The sequence below is a fragment of the Ovis aries genome, chromosome 24 (assembly GCF_016772045.2).
Source record: "Ovis aries strain OAR_USU_Benz2616 breed Rambouillet chromosome 24, ARS-UI_Ramb_v3.0, whole genome shotgun sequence".
Classification (NCBI taxonomy): Eukaryota; Metazoa; Chordata; class Mammalia; order Artiodactyla; family Bovidae; genus Ovis; species Ovis aries.
In genome coordinates this window covers 40,139,472-40,160,773 of record NC_056077.1, presented here as the reverse complement: position 1 = coordinate 40,160,773, position 21,302 = coordinate 40,139,472, and the positions used below count along the sequence as shown (strand labels likewise).

The window sequence follows — 21,302 nt, the reverse complement described above, 5'->3', positions numbered from 1 at the left end:
TGGCAAGTGATGCAGGCACCTCTTCACGTGCTCATTTGCCATCTGTGTCCCCTCCGCAGTGACACGCCACCTCAGGCCCTTTGCCAATTTTCTGGTTGGATCATTCAGTTCTTGTTTTCTTTGTACTGCTGTAGACTTTTGAGAGCTCTTTATGTATTCTAGGTATGTATCCTCTGTCAGATTTATGATTGACAGATATGTTTTCCAAATCTATGATATGTTTGTTTTTTATAGGGTTTTTCATAAAACAAAAGTTTTAAATTTTGATGGTCTAGTTTATTGATTTTTTTCTTTGCTTTCAATGTCATGTCTAAGAAGTCTACACCAAGCCCTAGGTCCAAAAGAATTTCTCCTGAAATGTCTTCCAGAAAATTTATAGTTGTACACTCTACATATAATCTCTGACATATTAGGAGTTAATTTTCCTATGTATGGGGTTAGATCACAGTTAATTTTACTTTTCCCTTTGTTGCCGTTGTTCAGTCAGTCGTGTCTGACTCTTTGTGATACCATGGACCGCAGCACACCAGGCTTCCCCGTCCTTCACTGTCTCCTGGAGCTTGCTCAAACTCATGTCCATTGAGTTGGTGATGCCATCCAACCATCTCATCCTCTGTCACCCCCTTCTCCTCCTGCCCTCAGTTTTTCCTAGCATCCAGGGTCTTTTCTCGTGAGTCAGCTCTTCACATCAGGTGGCCAAAGTATTGGAGCTTCAGCTTCAGTCCTTCCAATGAGTATTCAGAGTCGATTTCCTTCAGTATTGACTGGTTTGATCTCCTTGCAGTCCAGGGGACTCTCGAGTCTTCCCCAGGACTGCAGTACTTTCCCCTAGGAATGTCCAGTCACCCCAACCCCATTTGTTGAAAAGACTCTCCTGCCTCCGTTCAGTTGCATTGTCCCCTTTGCCAAGAGCCAGCTGGCTGGACTTGCATCCGTGTGTTTCTGGGTCTCTAGCGTATCTGCTGGTTGAAGTGTCTGTCCATCTGTTAGCACCACTAGTCCAATAACTGTGTTATGGAGTAAATCTTGGCAATCGGGCAGAGTAACTCTTCCTACTTTTAAAAAATTGTTTTAACCATTCTAATTTCTTAATCTTCCATATTAATTTTAGAAATATCTTTCCTACATCTCCAAAACTATTTCTGGGATTTTGATAGAAATTACATTAAACCTATAGACCTGTTTGGAGAGCACTAACATTTTTACTTTTTCAGCCTATGAACTCAGTATGTCTTTTCATTCATTTGGAACTTTGTTTTCTTTCTTCAGTGTTTGTGGAGTTTTTTTACATAGGAATCCTGTGTTTATTTTCATTTTCACATGAGTATTTCTGTTGAGCAGTTATAAGTGGTGTTATATTTTTAATTTTGATTTTTGCTTGTTTGTTGCTGTTATACGGAAATATAATTGGATTTTGTATGCTTATCTCATATCCTGAAGCCTTTGCAGGCTTCACTTATTAATTCCACGAGTTGTTTTTGTGTTTGTTTTCTGTCGATTTCTGGGTATTTTCCATGCAGACTATGCTATCTGCAGATCGAGACAGTTCACGTCTTCTTTTCTGATTTTTGTGCTGTCTTATTTGTTTTGTTAATATTTGTTTATTTGTTTATGACTGTGCTTCGTCTTCATGCGTGTTGTCTTACTGATGTCAAATCGTGCCCTTTTAAGGCAGTGAAAGCATCTTCGGGTTGATTCCTGAGTCCTTTCCATATGACCTTGTCTTTGGTTGTTTCCTCCCCGTGTGATACCAGATGTTCAAGGCTCATCTTGTACCTTTCCTGCCCCAGATCCATCATTAATCATTTCTCCAGAAGGCCCTGGTTCCCTTTTGTGGGAGCAGCATTTACAGACCACAGTCTGGCATTAGGGATTGGAGCCAGCACTTTAGGCCATCGCAATAGACACGCCCGACCGCAGCCCCTGCTGGACTGTGGAGCCCGAGAAAGCCTCCCTCGTCCTCTCTGACCTCACCTTCCAGTACAGGAGCGTGGTCGTCTGTCAGACGAGTAAGTAAATGAGTGAGTGAGAGAATGAACACACGAATGAAACACATCTCACGCAAGCCCTACTGACGGCAAAGCAAAAAGTATAACACAGCCATCCAAGAGAGAAGTGTTGCCAAAGCAGCTGAAATCACTGCCGGCCCCTCCAGAAATCACAAGCGCAGGCGGAGCGCGGACTCCGCTTCCCATCCGTCCTCCCTCCGCCGCCCTGTCTCCGGCCGGCCCTTCCCCCACGCTCCCCTCGGGGTCAGTTCTGGATTTCGGGTCCTCTTCTCCTGTGAAGCCCTCAGGCCCTCTCCTCCTCTGGGTCCCTGCTGTTACCCCAGGGAGCTCGAGAGGACCCTGAAGTGAAGGCGCGGGGAGATCACAAATGCTTCTGATTAAAAGTCTTCCCTTTTATTCTCATCACAAATAAATGATAAATGCTGCCAACATTCTGTCAGAGGAAGCTCTGAATCAGCCTTGCCATAAGTTTGAAGTTGTGTGATAATGGGAAGTGTGTTGAATATTTTACAGTGCCAGGCCCTATGCTTAGTGTGCAGGCACACACACACATTTTAAACTCACTTTATTCAATGTACATAACAACCCTGTGCGCTGGGTAGGGATCTCTCATTTCAGAAGTGAAAAAACTAGAGCCCCGAAACCTGAAGTGTTTCTACTGTTGCTGTAACATATTACCACAAACCTAGTGTCTAAACAGGGCTTAACTGGTGGCTCAGATGGCAGTCAGCCTGTAATACAGCACACCTGGGTTCAATTCCTGGGCCAGGAAGATCCCCTGGAGAAGGAATGAGGGTTTACTCTCTTACAGCTCGGGGGGTCAGAGGGTTGAAATTGGCCTCACTGGCTAAAATCAAGGTGTCAGCAGGGCTGTATTCTCTGGAGGGTCCTGGGCTCTTCCAGCTTCTGGGGCACCTGCGTTCCGTGCTGTGGCCCCTTCCTCCATATTCAGAGCCCCTCGCATCACACCTCCAGACGTCTCCTGGGCTCGGATGCTCCCGACTCCTTTCACTTTTAAGATCCCGTGTGATTACTTGGACCCACCTGGAGAGTCCACCGTCCTCTCCCTGTGTCAAGATTCCTAAGTTAGTTGCACCTGCGAGGTAACGTGTTTAAAGGTTCCGGGGATTAGGAGATGGCCATCTTTGAGACCACTGTCCCGCAACCCAGAGGAGGCTCACACAGCAAGCGCGTGGCACAGGTGGGCTGCATGTTCACCTTAGCTCTCCTTCCAGCAAAGGTGCCCTCTCCTTCAGGAAACCCCAGAGGTCCTTACCTCTGTGTCACTCTGTGAGGGTTGGCTGTGGTCTTCCATTGTGTTCGAAGCTTGTGCCCGGCTCATTGAATCACTCTGGGCCAGGGTGCTAGTTCCTCAGGGCTCGCGGCGAACCTGGGAGGCCTTTGAGAAATGCGGCCGGGGGCCAGGAGCAAATGCGTCGCCGCCCAGCGATCACGCGTGTGGCTCCACGGAGACGCATGGAGGCGACTGCTTTGCGTGCAGCCGTGTTGTGGTTTGCCACGGAAATGAGCCGCGTGATCAGTAACGGCGGCAAGAAGTGGAGGCAGTTGGGAGAAGTGGCTGTTGTCTTTTTTCTATTTTCATCCACTCCCCTCCTTTTCATTTTCGCTGGGGTGTCTAGGCACTGTGAGCGATGTCACCTAAAGACGCGCACCGCCTGCATCGCACAGGTGTGTGGCCATGGTTCATAACGTCTCCAGTTCACTCCGACTTTCCCCAAATGGCCCTCTTTCCATAATGTATGGCTAGGCCTTGGGCAGATCACCGCTCACCCAGACAAGTCTGAAGCCACCAGCTCATTCTCTCATTTTAGATACATTCCATGCCCCAAAGAAAGGCTGTTTAGGCTTTTCTGGGGAAGGTCCAAAGTTGGTAGTTCTTGAGGAAAAAACATTCCCTCTCTGCCAAGAGCATTTTCATGAACTGTCATGACCCAGCCGGGCCCCCTGCCCCTGCCTCTTGTTTCCAGGGCTGACAGCTCTGACCCAGAGGACACGGGAACTTCCGCAACCGCGACCGAGAAGGCCTGGCCTTAGGGTTCTACCAGGATAGGAAAGGGGGCCCCTCCCCTCCAGCCTGCACTCCTCAGGGGCACGGGGCTCCCACGGTGGTCTGGAGCATCATGGAACCGCCATGCTCCCGGTGGATGTGGGTGCTGGGACAGCCTCGTGTCCGGCGGTCACAGCTCCACTCCTTCACTGCGCCACCGCTTCCCCCAGGACTGCCGTATGCCAGGCGCCAGCTTAGCCACTGCGGGACTAGACAGGGGTCCTAGCAAGGTGGGGTGGGGGGTTAGAGGAACGGAGACAGAGAGAGAGAGCGAGAGCGGCCCAGGACACAATAGTGAGACGCTCTGGACAGCACTTTGCTTCGGGACTGAGGCTGGCCTCCCGGTCTGGGCGGAGGGCAGGTGGCGTAGCCTGGGGTGAGGGGACTTGAGCAAGGATTGCATTGGGGCGGGGGGCTGGAGGGCGCTGGCTTAGCATCTCAGCTCTTCCCTTTTCATTGGAGAAGCTATTTCGCCCCCAAGAGCCTCTGTTTCCACCTGTAACATGGGCATCGTGACCAGTTTGGAGTGTGGGTTGTGTGCCAGCTGTGGCGCTAGTTGCTTTTAGAGCCAATCTCACTCGTCTCTCACACCTACACTGGGAGGTGGGCCCCTTTATTATGCCCATCAGCAGAATAGGCGTCAGGATTGTGCCGCCCAGCAGGCGGGCAGCTTGCTCAGTGCCTCAAGGGTGTCAGAGGAGCCCCCCTCTGCAGCTACACCCGGGCTGCTCGCCCCCGGCGGCCGGGAGGATGAGGGAGACAGCGCCTGCAAACTCAGCCCCGGGCAGGCCCACAGCAGGCACCCAGAGGGGGAGACACAAGGGGGCTTCCTGCTCCTCCGGGGACCCGCGGGCACCCAGGGAGAGGGACGAGCAGGGCGGCTCGGGGGCAGCCCTCAGGGGCACCGTTCAGACAGCCAGGCTCGCCCCTGCTGAGACCGGACCCGGAGCACCCCGTCAGAGCTCTGAGGATGCCAGCGTCCGTCTCCCAGCCGTGGCTGCTGCTTGGTTGGCTCCCTGACGGCACCTGTGGACTCACTCCAGCCCCACGGCCCCCACCGGCCTGCGAAGGGGCACGGTGACCTTTCCAGAGAATTCGGTGTAGGGGCCCAGGGTGTTAAATAACTCCCGACCTTGTTCATAAATTAGCTACTCTCTGTTGAGAGTTTCCCACTTCCCTGAGTGTCTCAGAGCCTGTGTGTAGCCGCAGACGGCTCGTGGGCCCCTGAGAAGGCGGAGGACATCAGGCGTTGTACTGAACACGCTGCTGCTTACACACGATGGTAGTTTCCAGAAGGAAGAGAGGTTACGAGAGAATTGGGCTGTCTTCCCGGTTAACTTCCCTTTGCCGTCTAGGGTGTCGTGTTCTTGAGCGTGAGGGTCTCTGCCTGGAGTCTGGGGAGCAGCGTCTCCGGGCCCCTGTCGCTGAAGGTCCGCTGCAGCGCTTGAGGCTCTGTGCACACAGCTCTGTCCCTGAATAACTACAAAGAGGTGGACAAAGGGTAGACCGCCTTTGTGAAAAGCCAGGCTCTTTCAAGAGGAGCTAATCCTGTGGCCGACTTAAAAGGCGAGGCGTGTGCAAAGCCTGTGCCCACTAGCGTTGCCCGGGCCCCCCTGCCATTGTGGGGGTTAGAGAGGAGCGCCTCTTCAAAGGCTGCTGCTCCGCCCCCTTGATCCTGCCGTGAGGACACGACCCTGCTCCGTGTAAGCACGCCGAGCAGGGTCAAGCGCTCCGCCCACTGTGAGAGCCTTCCTCTGAAGAGAGTGGGGTGTAGAGAGGGACTGGCTCATCTGGAAGCTTCACTGGCCAGCCGCAGGCTTTCCTGACTCCACCTGCACGCAGGAACAGCTGGGCCTACCCCTTCTCTCCAGCCTGCCCTGGGAAGGGCCCGCCTCCCCAAGCCCACATGGGTTACCTCACACCCTGCCTCAGGAATGGCCCACCTCCCCGAGCCCACACGGGGTCTCTACACACCCTGCCTCAGGAAGGGCCCACCTCCCCGAGCCCACACGGGGTCTCTACACACCCTGCCTCGGGAATGGCCCACCTCCCCGAGCCCACACGGGGTCTCTACACACCCTGCCTCGGGAATGGCCCACCTCCCCGAGCCCACACGGGGTCTCTACACACCCTGCCTCGGGAAGGGCCCACCTCCCTGAGCCCATACGGGGTCTCTACACACCCTGCCTCGGAAAGGGCCTACCTCCCCGAGCCCACACGGGGTCTCTACACACCCTGCCCTGGGAAGGGAAGGGCCTGCCTCCCCGAGCCCCCACGGGGTCTCTACACACCCTGCCTCGGAAATGGCCCACCTCCCCGAGCCCACACGGGTCACCTCACTCCCTGCCCCTGGGAATGGCCCACCTCCCCGAGCCCACACGGGTCACCGCACGCCCTGCAGAACTCTTCACCAGACGCTTGTGGCCCTGGCTTGGCCACCACCCTGGTCTTAATGGTCTCTTACTTTGCGAGGAGTCTCTAACTTGGCTACTCATTAATGTTTGGCTGAATCACATACCATTTTTATTAGATCTCTGCATAGCGTGGACTTGCCTCAGCTTTGTTCATTATTTTTAGAGGGTCTCGGGGTAGAGTGGCTATCACTGGTACCCTTTTCTTCACATGCCTTTCTGCTATGTTTTCAAATGGCTTTTAGTTTGAGTGGTTATACTCTGTTCAGAGTATAAGTTGGGTGTTTAGGACACTCTTTGGACTTAAATACCTAAAAATACACATTCCATACATTTTAAGTCTTGTTTCTTGTTCTTTTTGTTTTAGCAGAAAATTTTTTAAAAAAAAAGGTTGGTTGGAAATTTTTATGCCTTGACCTCAGCACCATTGAACCCTTCCTCTGTCACTTGACTCTTTGCTGAATGATTGACCAGACCAGGAATCCTGCAAGGCTGTTTATTTGTGTCTGTGCTGACAATTAGTTAAAATAACAAAAGCCCCCCGAGCATAAATCGACTAAGTTATAGATTGACTGAAATGCTTTAGAAAACTAGCTAGAAATGTTAAGAAACCCTGTTATCAGTAAATATCTCTCTGCTGGGCAGCGTCCCCGATGAAATGAATCCCCCCCCACGGCATCGCATCGTCACCCTGTAATTTCCGTGTTTCTCTTCCGCCTCTCCTGTCGTTCGGTGTCTGTTCCAGAGGAAGAAGGTCGGCTCTGTCTGCGACACATGGACGCGTGTTGAGAAGCCGCCATGGGTTCCTGGCATTAAAGTCTTGTAAGGCGGGCCTTGCTTTCTGTTTCTCAGATGGGCGGACGTGTCTGAAAATGGGCTTTTCCTGGCTCTCTGCTGCGTCACGACACCTCAGCTCCCCAGCGATGGCTTTTAGGTGGGAGTGCATCAGATGGTTCGTGACCGTAATCTAATGATTCCGTCACCTGGCCGTGTGTGTGTCTATAGGGAGGTCTGTGAACTAACACTCTAGGAAGTGGTTGCCATTTAGCCACCTCACAAATAGGACAATTGTCTGTGTTTCTCAGCTGATCGCTTATTATCTGTGTGCACCGCGCCTGGGAGCCGGGTTCAGCACCAGCCAACACTGAATGACTGGCTGTGTGTCGGCCTCGTGCCCCTCACTGCCTTGATTTCCGTTTCACAGGGTCCTTTTGATGTAGGTACTGTTGCTCTTCTTTCACAGATGGAAAAAAAAAAACCACCTAAGGAGCCTCGGGGAACAGAGTCAGGGCCAGATCTGGTTCCAGGCCTCGCTCCATCCAGGTTGAACTTGTCTGAACATTTTTAGGGATTCGATCCCTGGGTCAGGAAGATCCTCTGGAGAAGAAAATGGCAACCCACTCCAGTGTTCTTGCAGAGAATCCCATGGACAGAGGAGCCTGGTGGGCTGCACCCCACGGGGTCACAAAGAGTCAGACATGACTCAGCGACTGAGCTTAGCATACCACGGCCGTAGAGCAGGGCCCCTGAACGTTCCACAAGGCACGGGCCGTGCCGCTCACTGAACTGGTGGAGGTTTGAACGGCCCTTCTCGTCTCGAGGGTCTTCCTCTCAGGTCATGGCTGGTCCTTCCCCCACCGGACAAGGGCCTCACTGTACAACCTGAGCTCTCGTGGGCCTGCAGCACTGGGCACAGCAGGGCTAAAGTCAAATCCCATTTACTCCTTGTCGTCTATCCTGGGTTTTCCTGTTTCTACCAATGAACACAACTCACCACCTCTCTGGGTTTGAAATTTTGAGAAATAGGTTTCCCAGATTCTTGTTCGCTTGCCTTTAAAATGTTATTCTCGCATCCGGGGCAACCAGTGAACAAGAAGTGTTTACATCTTGACTAAGTAAACACGTCATTCCGCTGCCTTAACATTTATTGAGTACCCAGGGACTCCTTATGGCCGACCATTCCTTAGAAGCAATTTTAGTTCTTGTAATTGTACAAGTGAGGGAAGTTCATCAATTTAGAAGTTGTCTGCCTTGAGCTCACTGTTACACAGGAAGGCTTGAGATCCAGATTATCCTCACAGCACTAAACCTCAGAACCGACCCATTAAAAAGCTGTTTAATTAAAATAGGGAATACTTTGAATCTTTCATTTTTATTTTTAAGGGTTTAAAAACTAATGTTCTGCATTTTTCTACACTCCTAATTTTTTTTAAAATGTAATAGAATAACAATCGAAACCAATCAGATGCTGCTTTTGCACCTGCAATAGTAAAGCCACAGACCTGGGTTTACACTCTCCTATCTCATGGGCAAAGTTCTTATTTTCCTGAGCCCTTGACTGAGTCTCCATCATAATGTTAGTCGCTTGGCCGTGTCTGGACTGTGTGATAATGTGTCAATACCGACCCATGTTTATGTTACCACTGGCTGTGTGTTCAGTTCAGTTCAGTTCAGTCGCTCAGTCGTGTCTGACTCTTGGCGACCCCATGAATCACAGCACGCCAAGCCTCCCTGTCTATCACCAACTCCCGGAGTTCACTCAGACTCGCATCCATCGAGTCGGTGATGCCATCCAGCCATCTCATCCTCTGTCATCCCCTTCTTCTCCTGCCCCCAATCCCTCCCAGCATCAGAGTCTTTTCCAGTGAGTCAGCTCTTCGCATGAGGTGGCCAAAGTACTGGAGTTTCAGCTTTAGCATCAGTCCTTCCAAAGAAATCCCAGGGCTGATCTCCTTCAGAATGGACTGGTTGGATCTCCTGGCTGTGTGTTAAAAAGTGTCAAAGATCAAAATATTTATTAAGAACTAAGTGTCTATTTAAACTTTTTTGTGAAAACCTAAAGGATGAGTTACAGTGACCGGGTTTTAAGGTTTGTTTATCTAGCCCTGGCTGTGCTGGGCCTCCAGGGCTGTGGGCTTTCCTCTAGTTGCAGGGAGAGGGGGCCACCCCTCTTTGCTGCGCGCGGGCTTCTCGTCCCGTTGGCTTCTCTTGCTGCGGAGCGCAGCTGGAGGGCGCGCAGGCTTCCGTGTTGTGGCGCTCAGGCTTACTTGCTCTGCGGCACGTGGGCTCTTCCCCGACCAGGGACCGAACCTGTGTCCCCTGCATTGGCAAGTGGGTTCTTAACTGCTAGACCGTCAGGGAAGCCCACACTGAGCGCTGTGATGAGCGTTATGGAAACTCGGGGACCTCTTGGAGCTCCTCACTTTGCGTCCATAACCACTCTTGCCGCTGCGGCTGCAGTCGCTAAGTTGCGTCCAACTCTTTCGTGACCCCATGGGCTGTTTGTAGCCTGCGAGGCTCCTCTGTCCATGGGATTTCCCAGGCAAGAACCCTGGAGTGGGTTGCCATTTCCTTCTCCAGAGGATCTTCCTGCCCAGGGATGGAACCTGAGTGTCTTTAGTCTCCTACATTGGCAGGTGGATTCTTTGCCACTGAACCACCTGAGAAGCCCCCAAACCACCGTTAGCACTCTTAAGGGCAAATTATTAGAGTGTTCCCTGTTACTTCATATGGTATATAAATATATCAGCTCTAAGCTCCATGGGACAGGGCCAATGTGTTCCTGGTTCAGGTTGGATTCCCTCCACTCCACTCAGGCCTGGGAACTCAAATGGTTGCTGACTCATTAGCGATACAGTTATTTGGACCTGTCCCCATGGCAACCCAAGGAAACACAGACCCTCGCTTTCCTTTCCTGGTCCTGAGCAGGCACACCCTGGGCTGCTTGCATCAGCGACCAACCCGGTGCTTCTGGAACTGATACGCCGATGCCGCTTCTCTGACAGCAGGTGCTCCTGCGGCACAGGGAGCGTGCCGTCCCTTCAGCTCTGGCTGGTGTGGGGGGAGGCACGCTTGACCATGTCTCCACTGCCCAGCCCCCCGAAGCCCACCCACCACGTGCATCAGCCCGCCCAGGAGCCCGCCCCCCAGGAGCCCGCCCCCCAGGAGCCTGTCCCCCTCAGCGCTTCTGACCAGTGCTGATGGCCCAAGACCGCCAGGAGCTCCGGGGGGCCATCTTTTCTGAAATGGAGAATTCTTGTTCTGCCCACTGCCAGGAGGATCAAGTGGAGACCAAAGCCCCAGAGAGCTGTCCATCCTGACCGCTCTTCTTCTGTGGAGCCACAGCGCTTCCTCTGTCAGGAATATCCACTGTTAGGGGCAACTGGCCAGTGACAGCTCCCTGTGCTCAGAGTCAGTGACTGGTGTGTGACCCTTTAGCTTCTTTTCTTTATGGGTCCAACACTCTGGTTTCCTGACTAAAGCTCATTTGTTTCACCCATACTTGACCAGGTGTTTCATTTTTTTCTCATTTTCTTTATCACTGTTCCAATACTTGGGCCACCTGATGCGAAGTGCCAGCTCATTGGAAAAGACCCTAGTGCTGGAAAGGATTGAGGGCAGGAGAAGAGGAAGAGATGGTTGGATGGCATCATCGACTCAGTGGACGTGATTCTGAGCAAACTTCAAGAAACAGTGGAGGTCGGGGAAGTTCTATAGTCCATGGGATCACAAAGAGTCAGACACGACTGAATGACTGTCCAGCAGCAGCAGCAACATTATTCCATGGAATTCGAATTATAAAATGTCATTCTGAAGTGTAGAATTAAGTTGGGAAAGACTAAGGAAATAATTTTACATAAAACCATACATACAGTTATTTCAATAAAGTTAAGAGAAAGGAAAATCTCTGGCCTAATACTGTAGTTTTCCTATTAAAATCAATGTAAGTTTTAAATTAGTACTTTAGAATTACATTGTAGTGGAAGCTATGTAATTTGTAATATGGGAAATTATTGAACTTTGCTAATTACTTAGCATACCCTGCATTCATTTTGAGATTCTTTTTTTCTTTTGATAACAAAGGTGATATTTACTATGGAAAATTTAAAAAAAAATCAAAAGAAAATAACTTGGAGTCTTTTTACTCAGAGCTAGCCACTGGCTGTTAGGGTCTCCCAGGTGGCAGTAGCAGTAAAGAGCCTGCCTGGAGCACAGCAGGCGCAAGAGACACAGGTCCAGTCCCTGGGTCAGGAAGCCCCCTGGAGGAGGCCCTGGCCACCCACTCCAGTGTTCGTGCCTGGAGAATCCCATGGACGGAGGGGCCTGGTGGGCTGCCGTCCATAGGGTTGCAAGGAGTCAGACGCAACTTAGCCCAGCACACAAGGCAGCCACTGTTTACATTTCACGTCTGCACATCGGTCGGCCGATATATGGGCTTATTTTCCTACACACAGAGGATACACATGCTTTAGGGGTTTTTTTGTTTTTTGTTTTTTTTACCCTCAGTTCAGTTCAGTTCAGTTGCTCAGTTGTGTCCGACTCTTTGTGACCCCATGGACTGCAGCACGCCAGGTTTCCCTGTCCATCACCAACTCCCAGAGCTTGCTCAAAGTCATGTCCATCGAGTTGGTGATGCCATCCAACCATCTCATCCTCTGTCGTCCCCTTCTCCTCCTGCCTTCAGTCTTTCCCAACATCAGGATCTTTCCCAATGAATCAGCTCTTCACATCAGGTGGCTAAAGTATTGGTATTTCAGCTTCAGCATCAGTTCTTCCAATGAATATTCAGGGTTGATTTCTTTTACGATGGATTGGTTGGATCTCCTTGCAGTCCAAGGGATTCTCAAGAGTCTTCTCCAACACTGTAGTTCAAAACCATCAGTTCTTCAGCACTCAGCTTTCTCTATAGTCCAACTCTCACATCCATACATGACTACTGGAAAAACCATACCTTTGACTAGACAGACCTTTTTTTGGCAAAGTAATGTCTCTGCTTTAATATGCTGTCTAGGTTGGTCATAGCTTTTCTTCCAAGGAGCAAGTGTCTTTTAATTTCATGGCTGCAGTCACCATCTGCAGTGATTTTGGAGCCCAAGAAAAGAAAGTCTGTCACTGTTTCCATCATTTCCCCATCTATTTGTCATGAAGTGATGGGACTGGACGCCGTGATCTTTGGTTTTTGAATGTTGAGTTTTAGCCAGTTTTTTCACTCTTGTCTGCTGTTATATGTGCTGAGTCTACTTCAGAATGTGCTTCATTTGTAGTGACAGAAACCCTTGCTTACTGTGCTTAAGCACGAATGGCGAACATGACCTCGTGAAGTGGGAGGTCCAGGGGTAGGAGGCCTGCAGGATGGTTCACTGGCCCCACCAGGGCCTCCAGATCAAGGACACAGGTGCTGTCCATTCTCTCTGTCCTGCCATCAGCACGTCAGCCTTGTGCTAAGGTTGTTCCCGTCACGGCCATAAAATCGTCACCATGAGCATCTATCTGGGGCAGCAGGCTTCCTTGTTCCCACTTAGTAGCCGGAGAAAAAGCCCGACCCCCAGCCAAGGAATGGACACCCTGCCCGTTGAGCTGATGAACTAACTTAGGTGTGGCCACCCCAGACCAGTGACAGCCCAGGTCCACGCCACAGCCTGGCTGGCCAGAGCCTGGTCGTGTCCATCGCCGGCAGGAGGGACTGGAGGGCGCCGCTGGCACAGACCAGTCTGTGTGGCGTGGCCCTCTCAGCACAGGGCTGCTGCCCCAGGGTGGGCTGTGAGGAGGCGCCGGCCGTCAGCCCACCTGGTGACCTCGCGTCACTGCTGAGCACTTTATGAGCAAGCGTAGGGGTTGCATTAAAGGACCGCGCTGGTCACTTTCTCGTCACTACATTCAGGCTGCGGGCCAGCTTGCTCTCATTCTCACAGTCCCAGCCTTCCTCCTGACTTGTTCACATGCTCCCCCGCCTTGGGGTTGGAAGGGCGGCCACCGGCAGCCCCAGGGCAGCCGAGGTCTGACCAGCCCCCGCACAGCCCTTCTGCTGGCCTCACGGGGAGCTCGGGTCCCCTGGCAGCTCCTCGCTGCCTTGAACAAAGCCGGGGTGGCAAGCCTGCTGCTGGGAGCGGGGCTGGCTTGGCTCCTCACCATGTGGCTGCCTGGGGAAGCTTGGGCACCACCCCAAATTCAGGGTCTCCCGGGAGAGAGGACGCAGAGCGTGGACGCCTGGAACCCGCTCCACTGTCTTTAAAGATGGTCTTCTTCTTAAGCATCACAGCCGTCACCAGAGCTGTGAATGAGCTGAATGTTGTGATATATTTTAGTTGTCATTTAAGAATCAATCCCTTTTGTATAAGTGCTCTGTTCAGAAAGAGTTTAATAGGCAGGGATGAAGTCTTCTGGGGAACTGACCCTTATTAATGTAATGTTCTATAAAGTTTGGGAATTTTTGTGGTATTCTTTTTGGCAATAGATTTCTCTTCACAAGTTTTGACTTTACTACAGAAATTTAAAGCTAGAAGAAAAAATGAGCTTATAGATATAAATTATAATAGATGTAAACGTTAATATTTCTATTCTTTATGTACTTTTTATTTTCAGTACCCTTGAAACAATGTCATAAATAATACAGAGAATTAATGGATACATTTTGGAGAATAATTCTGAGGAATAATAGGCATATTTGAAATTACTATTGCAAAAATCAGATGTTAAAGAAAAAAGTTATGATATATTCAGTTTTTAAATTGTACTATTAAATGTGAAACTTCATGTGTAATAAATAATTTGTATTTAATTTTAGGTGCCAGTGTAACATATACTAAAATAAAATGGAACAATTTCCATGGTTCTATAAAGGAATCTATAAAAGAGTTATAAATAATTATAGTAAAGCTTTTGTGAAATATTTTTATGGGACTAAAAATTGAAAACTTCTTAATAGGGAAATTTTCTTAAATGAGAAATGGGGTAAGCTAGTCATAGAGACCTCAAATCTAATATATCCTATGGGAACCCTGAATAAGCAGTAACTTCTTAAGATAATCTTAAAAAGTGTGTGAAAATCAAGAGATTTCAAAAAAGGTTTTTGGAGGTAGCAGGAAGAAAAAGATGATTGTTATGTTAAAATTTCTCCTGGCAAGTTATTTATTTTGCATGTTTTCTGATGTTACTGGAATAGAGATCTCAGTTTACCTGAACCTGGAAGGGCTGTGGCTATGTAGGATTAAAAGCGAACAAATGAAACTGTTCACCATAGAGTCACGCAGCTGTGGGAGGTGATGCGATCCACTCCAGTGTCCCAGGATTTTTCCAGTGTTTTGAACATGAGGGCGTAGGCTGGAGGACATTTGGTGCTCAGACTGTGAAGAAAGCGCTCTTCAGCAGACAAGGAAAAGATCACTTACCTTTGTTTTTTTGTTTTTTGACACAGGGTCTTACTGCCTCCCAACCTCCTTAACTAGTAAAAAGAATGCAGGACTATGACATGGGCAGGGCATACCCATTCAGTGGAAGGTCGCTCGGATTTATGAAACTCCTGTCTTTATTGCTTTTCTTCTTCTTCTTTTGAATGAGTAAGGGTGAGAGTCTGTGTATGGGGTATGGTCGGCAGAGCACAGTCTACGTGTGAGAAGACCGAGCCCCTCTGGTATCGTCACCTTGCTGTGTTAGCTCAGTTGCTGTATTCAGTCTTCCAGTCGTGTCTGACTCTTTCTGACCCCATGGACTACAGTACTCCAAGCTTCCCTGTCCTTCACCATCTCCGAGAGCTTCCAAACTCATCTCCCAAACTCATGTCCATTGAACAGGTGATGCCATCCGACCATCTCGTCCTAAACTCATGTCCACTGAACCAGTGATGCCATCCAACCATCTCGCCCTAAACTCATGTCCATTGAACCAGTGATGCCATCCAACCATCTCGTCCTAAACTCATGTCCACTGAACCAGTGATGCCATCTGACCATCTCATCCTAAACTCATGTCCATTGAACCAGTGATGCCATCCAACCATCTCGTCCTAAACTCATGTCCATTGAACCAGTGATGCCATCCAACCATCTCGCCCTAAACTCATGTCCATTGAACCAGTGATGCCATCCAACCATCTCGCCCTAAACTCATGTCCACTGAACCAGTGATGCCATCCAACCATCTCGCCCTCTGCTGTCCCCTTCTCCTGCCTTCAGTCTTTCCCAGCATCAGGCTCTTTTCCAGTGGGTTGGCTCTTTGCATCAGGTGGCTAAAGTATTGGAGCTTCAACGTCAGCATCAGGCCTTCCAATGAACATTCAGGATTGGTTTCCTTCAGGATTGACTAGTTTGATCTCCTTGCAGTCCAAGGGACTCTCAAGAGTCTTCTTCATCACCCCAGTTTGAAAGTATCAATTCTTTGGGGCTCAGCCTTCTTTGTGGTCCAACTCTCACATCCATACATGACGACTGAGAAAACCATAGCTTTGACTAGGCGGACCTTTGTTGGCAAAGTGATGCCTCTGTGTTACCTTGGACAAACAACGTAACCTCTCTGATCCTTGGTTTTCTCATTTCTGAAGAGAAGGTGTGGGGGTTGGATGTGTCCCAGTGGTTCCTTTGCACCATAGGATTGGAGTATATGAGGACTCAGGGATGACGGCCTAGAATGTTTGCACTTGCAGGCATGGGGAGAAAGCACGGGAGAGCCTGTGCAGTCCTGGGGTTAGCGGTTATGGGGGTACTGAGCTGAAGGGGTCAGCACTGTGCCCACTGGGGTTAGCGGTTATGGGGGACTGAGCAGAAGGGGTCAGCACTGTGCCCACTGGGGTTAGCGGTTATGGGGGGACTGAGCTGAAGGGGTCAGCACTGTGCCCACTGGGGTTAGCGGTTATGGGGGACTGAGCTGAAGGGGTCAGCACTGTGCCCACTGGGGTTAGTGGTTATGGGGGGACTGAGCTGAAGGGGTCAGCACTGTGCCCACTGGGGTTAGCGGTTGTGGGGGACTGAGCTGAAGGGGTCAGCACTGTGCCCACTGGGGTTAGTGGTTATGGGGGGACTGAGCTGAAGGGGTCAGCACTGTGCCCACTGGGGTTAGCGGTTGTGGGGGACTGAGCTGAAGGGGTCAGCACTGTGCCCACTGGGCACTCTTCTTCTACCCAGGGCTCTGGAAATAGAGCTATAGTGGCTGTAAGGAGGCTCCCTGGGAGAGTCACAGTAAACCCCGGCTCCGTGGGTCCGGGTTTGGGGTCCAGTGTGGCCAAATAGCACTGCCTGGAGGAGAGGCCAGCCCCTCCAGGGTTTCTTCTGACCCATCTCATCATGAATTCCCGAGGAACCTCTGAGTGTGACAAGCCCTGGGTGTGTATGTTCCAAAGGCTGTCTTCCCACAACCAGGGCAGGTGGCGTCCGGGGCTCCCAGACCCCTGCCCGGCAGGAGCGAGTGCATCGTTGGACCTGAGGAGGCTCGGCCTCTGCCTCATTCCTTAGGTCATCCTGGGGATTGGTTTCTGTCCTTCCAGATCTCGTTTTAACCCAAAAAAAAACCCACAAAAAACAAAACAAAACCCAACTGTGGACTTTCCTTTACAGTTGGCCTGGTGACTTAACGTGCTTTGCAAAGAAGTTCTGTGGCTGGGCCTTGACTCTGTCCTTTCCTCTCCCCTGACGCAGAGCCATCACCCTGGAGAACCAGCTGGTGATCCTGGCAGCGGCAGCCAGTGACGCGGGGGCCTACTACGTGCAGGCGGTCAACGAGAGAAACGGGGAGAACAAGACCAGCCTGCCCATGCACCTGAGCGTAGCCAGTGAGTGCACAGCCTGCTCGGCCACGGTGGGGGGGGGGGGGGGGCGGCGCGACGATGTTGGGTGCAGGGCGGGTGCAGGGCCGCCGACTCGGGTGCAGGGGCAACGCGGCTCACGACTCGCAGGGCGGGGCGTTGTGCAGCAAGTCTCGCCCCTCCGGCTGGCGCTTGCGGTTCAGGGTTGGTCCAGTGTCTATAGCTGCTTTCCTTGAAGTGACTGGCAGGAAATGTGACCCCGACCAGTAATTCTAAATGCAAGATCTTATTTATTTGGGGGAACTTAAAGACAAAAAATCTGTTTTGCTTTGGTGCTCTGTTCATGTATGTGTTTTTTTAGCAACAGAACATCTTTGGGCTTATAAGGAGTCATATCCATGAAACTTATATGGGACGAGATTAGGCCACAGGGTGTGTTCTTTCACTTTAATTAAAAAAAAAAAACCTTTGAGAAAATGCAGATATTAAGTTTTGTTAAAATTAGGAGTGTATCTTAAGAATCATGAAGAAAATGCACACACGTCACAGTTAAATGTTCAGTTTTGTTAAGGAAGTTTTAGTTTGAAGCAACTTAGTTTACATACTTGGCCTTCGAAAGAAGGCTCCAAAAACTGTCCTTGCAAGAGCTGATTGCCAGAGAAGTGGGGAATGATTAGAAACGAGAACCTGGAGCCGAAAGAGATCAAAGGTAAGTCTCAGAAGTGCCACCGATGTCTGCAGCGAGAAGCTTCACGGTCGGAAAGGCCGGGACTGTGCTGTTGAGAAAACACAGCGGGCAGATGGGCGTGGAAAATTTCAGAATACTATGCTCACGTCATAATGGAGTGAGTTAAGTGAATTTGTCTGTATAGTGGGAGGTCCCATCTTTTTACGAAGCTCTGTGGAGGAATGGCTTTCCCCTTCAGGTGGTTTTGTGTCATAGCTGAGCTCGACCACAGCGTCTGCCTCCCCTGGTCCCGTGATGCTGTTGCTTTAGGCCCAGCAGTTTCTGGGAGAGTGTGGCCAGCACCGGGATCAGGAGGCAGTGGGCATTAACCAAGTGTGCCCTCACCTGCCCTGCACATACCCAGCAAGTGCTCCCAGGGGCCACCACCCTGTCGTCAGCACCTAATTCTGGGGAGTTGAGTCCTCAGCTCCAGACCACAGATGGCACAGGTCTGGCCTTCAGCAGGGCCTCTTGGGGCTGTGGAGAGCTGTGTCCACTGATTCGACGTTGGGCTCACAACGTCCAGTGTAGGTTGCTCTGCTGTTTAAAGGACCCTGTGAACCAAGAATCACAGCAGTAAAAGAATGTGATTTATGAAGACTTTTCAGTACTAACCAGAGAAGGCAATGGCACCCCACTCCAGTACTCTTGCCTGGAAAATCCCATGGATGGAGGAAAACTGTGTTATTAAATAGACTGTGATAACTTTAGTTATTTCCAACATATCATTAGAGCCATTTATTCTGTTTAGCAACTCTGATTCCACACTCAATTGTAAAGTATGTACTAGGCTAATAAAAATAGGTCAGATTAGTAGAATTCTGAGTCAGAAACAAAAAAAATTGACCTTAGTCTATTAGGAGAGGGGGGGAGCTGCACAGATATTCTGGCTAACTTGATGCCAGCCTGTCAAGTTATGAAACAGCCCACACCCAGTAGCCTCCTACAGGGCCAGAGAGTGAGCCAGCACAGTGGGTGTGCGGGTCGCCGTAGTGACACAGCACCAAGCCTTAGGGAATTGGAATATGTAAATTTTTTAATAATTTCAGTGTCTAACCAAGAAGCATTTCAGAAGCAGCTCATAAATATTATAATTAACTGCCTTGCATTTTGTTCCCATGTGCATTTCTGCCTTTTTGTTGGCACCGGGTGAACTGTGTAGAAGGTGAGATATAAGGAAGTAATGGTATGGACAGACTTATTTTAAATCTCAGGAGAAGACCTGCACTCTGTCTGCTTTTGTGTTCTTTGCTGTTTATGGGGACCAGCTAGAACGTGACAAGTAAGGAGACTGAGGGGACAACCTTGTTTTATTCTTGAGTGAACTGGCCTGTTGACGTATTAGGTTTCCCTAAAAGTTAAATGGCACCCAACTGTGCATTTTCTCACTGGAGTTCTATTTAGAAAACCTCTAAAGATCAGAAGTCTTGATAAATCTGCAGAAAACCCCAGAATTGCTTGTTTATTTATTTTCACTATGATTTATTCCTGTTTTAAAATTTTGGACCATGCTCTGCAGCTTGTGGGGTCTTCATTTCCTGACCAGAGATCGAACCCACGCCTGCAGTGGAAGAGCCCTAACCACCGGGCCTCCAGTGCACGGCCAGGGAAGCCCCCAGAAGGGGCTGTTCAAATGTCTCTCCTCTCTGGACCGTGGGGAACACCGTGGGGATGGGGGGATCCCCTGCCAGCGCCACGTGACATACGGAGGGTGCATCACCCCCACTGGATTTATTATGGAATTATAAATAAGTAATGAGTAAAACTAAAATTATAGAAAAAATAAACTCCATAAATTTATTATGGAACACTCTTGAAAGACCTGTTCACGCAGACAGTAAGATGCAGTGTGTTCTTCAGACCTAGACATCTTTTTTTCTCTGATGTACGCTTCTTAAAAACACCAAACAAGATTGATGAAAAATTTTAGAAACTTGCCAGCCAGCATTTATGAAGAATCTAAAGATATTACAGCCAATTATCATTTAACGATGATAAATTTTCCCTTGGCATCAGGAGAATAAAGTAGGGAACCTTTCTGTAGTGAATCTGATCAAGGTGGTAGGCTACTGGCAATTAAATTCCTGGTGGTTTGCACTGTAATTAACTTAAAAGTGGAGAGAGCCACACAGCCCACCTCTTGTTTGCAGTTGTTGTACTAAACTGTTCCTGTTGCTGGGACAGCCTGGCGTCCAGCTGGAGCAGCTCCCAGGCCGGCCTTGCCTGGACCCACCCAAGTGAACGACCCCCTATCACCTGGCCGGCAGGAGGAGACAATACGTTTCCCCCACACAACTGTGTGCTTCAGAGTAACCTCACCACCTTCTCAGTGGCTGAATATTTTGGCTGCACGGGAAGCTTATGGGAAGCAAACAGGTTGAGATTAAAAATAAAATTTTGAGGCAGCACGGCAATCCGAATGGCTGTGCAGCCCGACCGTGGTACCCCGGCTGCTCCCCGCCCTCCCCCTGTACGTGGTTAAGAGGGTAAGTCACCGCGCCCTGCCAGGCATTCCCTGCCTGCCGGGAAGGGGAGGGCGTCTCTGGGCTGTCTACCACTGCTCCCAGGGAAAGCCTGCCGCAATCTCGGGGTGGGTTCACTTTGAAGTTTTCATGTGACGTGAAGCCAGCAGATGTTAAGGACGTAGGTGGACCGCTGAAGCACCCTGCATGAATTTTTCATGGCCGACTCCCGCAGCTCAGGTGCACGCCAGGAAAAGAATGGGCTGTGCTCGCCTGAGAGGACACGTCTCCACTCTGAGGGCAAACCAGGCGAGCTCCATACACCTGTCAGCCCGCGCTCGGCTTCCCTTTGAAGATTTTACATTGAGCTAACTCGTGTGGATCAGATCTTCCAAACTGAATTAATCTGTGAATGAGAGCTTCTTTTTTAAAAAAAAGGAAAGACAGAGTTTAGGAGATGAGACAAGTGATTAACCAATTATTGTTTAAGCGCCATCATACGTGCCTTAGACACATCATCAGCTCTGACCTAATCTTCAGAATGTCCAGCATAATGAGACTCTGCTGGGGACGAAGCTTAGATTAGAAAAGAAATGACTGCCTCTCTCCTTCCCGCTTCCTTCACCTCTCTCATTTTAATGTCTCCTCTTCAAACAACGCTTGCAGATAGGGTATCATTTCAACGGATCCTCCTTGAGGCTGGCAAACCCTTGCTTTTAATTCTGAAGCCCACTTCACATTCTTTTGTCCTCTATAATGCTAATCTAACTGCAGACCTCATATACGGGTAGCAGTTGAAAGTGAATTCCTGAGGATAATGTCTGCGAACATTCGTCCAAGAGCACTGCCCTATACAGCGTGGCTTTCGCGTGCCCAGATAAAATTCTGTCTTGCTTCCTTCACGCCTCTAACATCACAGGGAGAGAGGGGGCCTTTGAGCACACGCCTTTCCCTTGTCCTTTGACAGGGGCTGGATGCCCGCAGTGATAGAAACAATTTGAAATGTTTTCAGAAAGCAATCTGGAGGTGGTGTCTCGTTATAAATGACCAGTTGTGATCCAGCGATGCCTGTATAGGTTACATGGTGCCTCACCGCCAGAATGTTCAGAAAC

General features: G+C 50.0%; 1 protein-coding gene across 1 annotated transcript in view; it reads left to right on the top strand.

The window, feature by feature from the left end:
- Nucleotides 1-21,302, top strand: part of SDK1 (sidekick cell adhesion molecule 1) — a 729,776-nt gene that overhangs the window by 426,076 nt on the left and 282,398 nt on the right. The window contains exon 5 of the mRNA XM_042240546.1: nt 16,895-17,028. Coding sequence (XP_042096480.1) covers nt 16,895-17,028 — 134 coding nt within the window. The remainder of the gene's footprint in view (nt 1-16,894; nt 17,029-21,302) is intronic.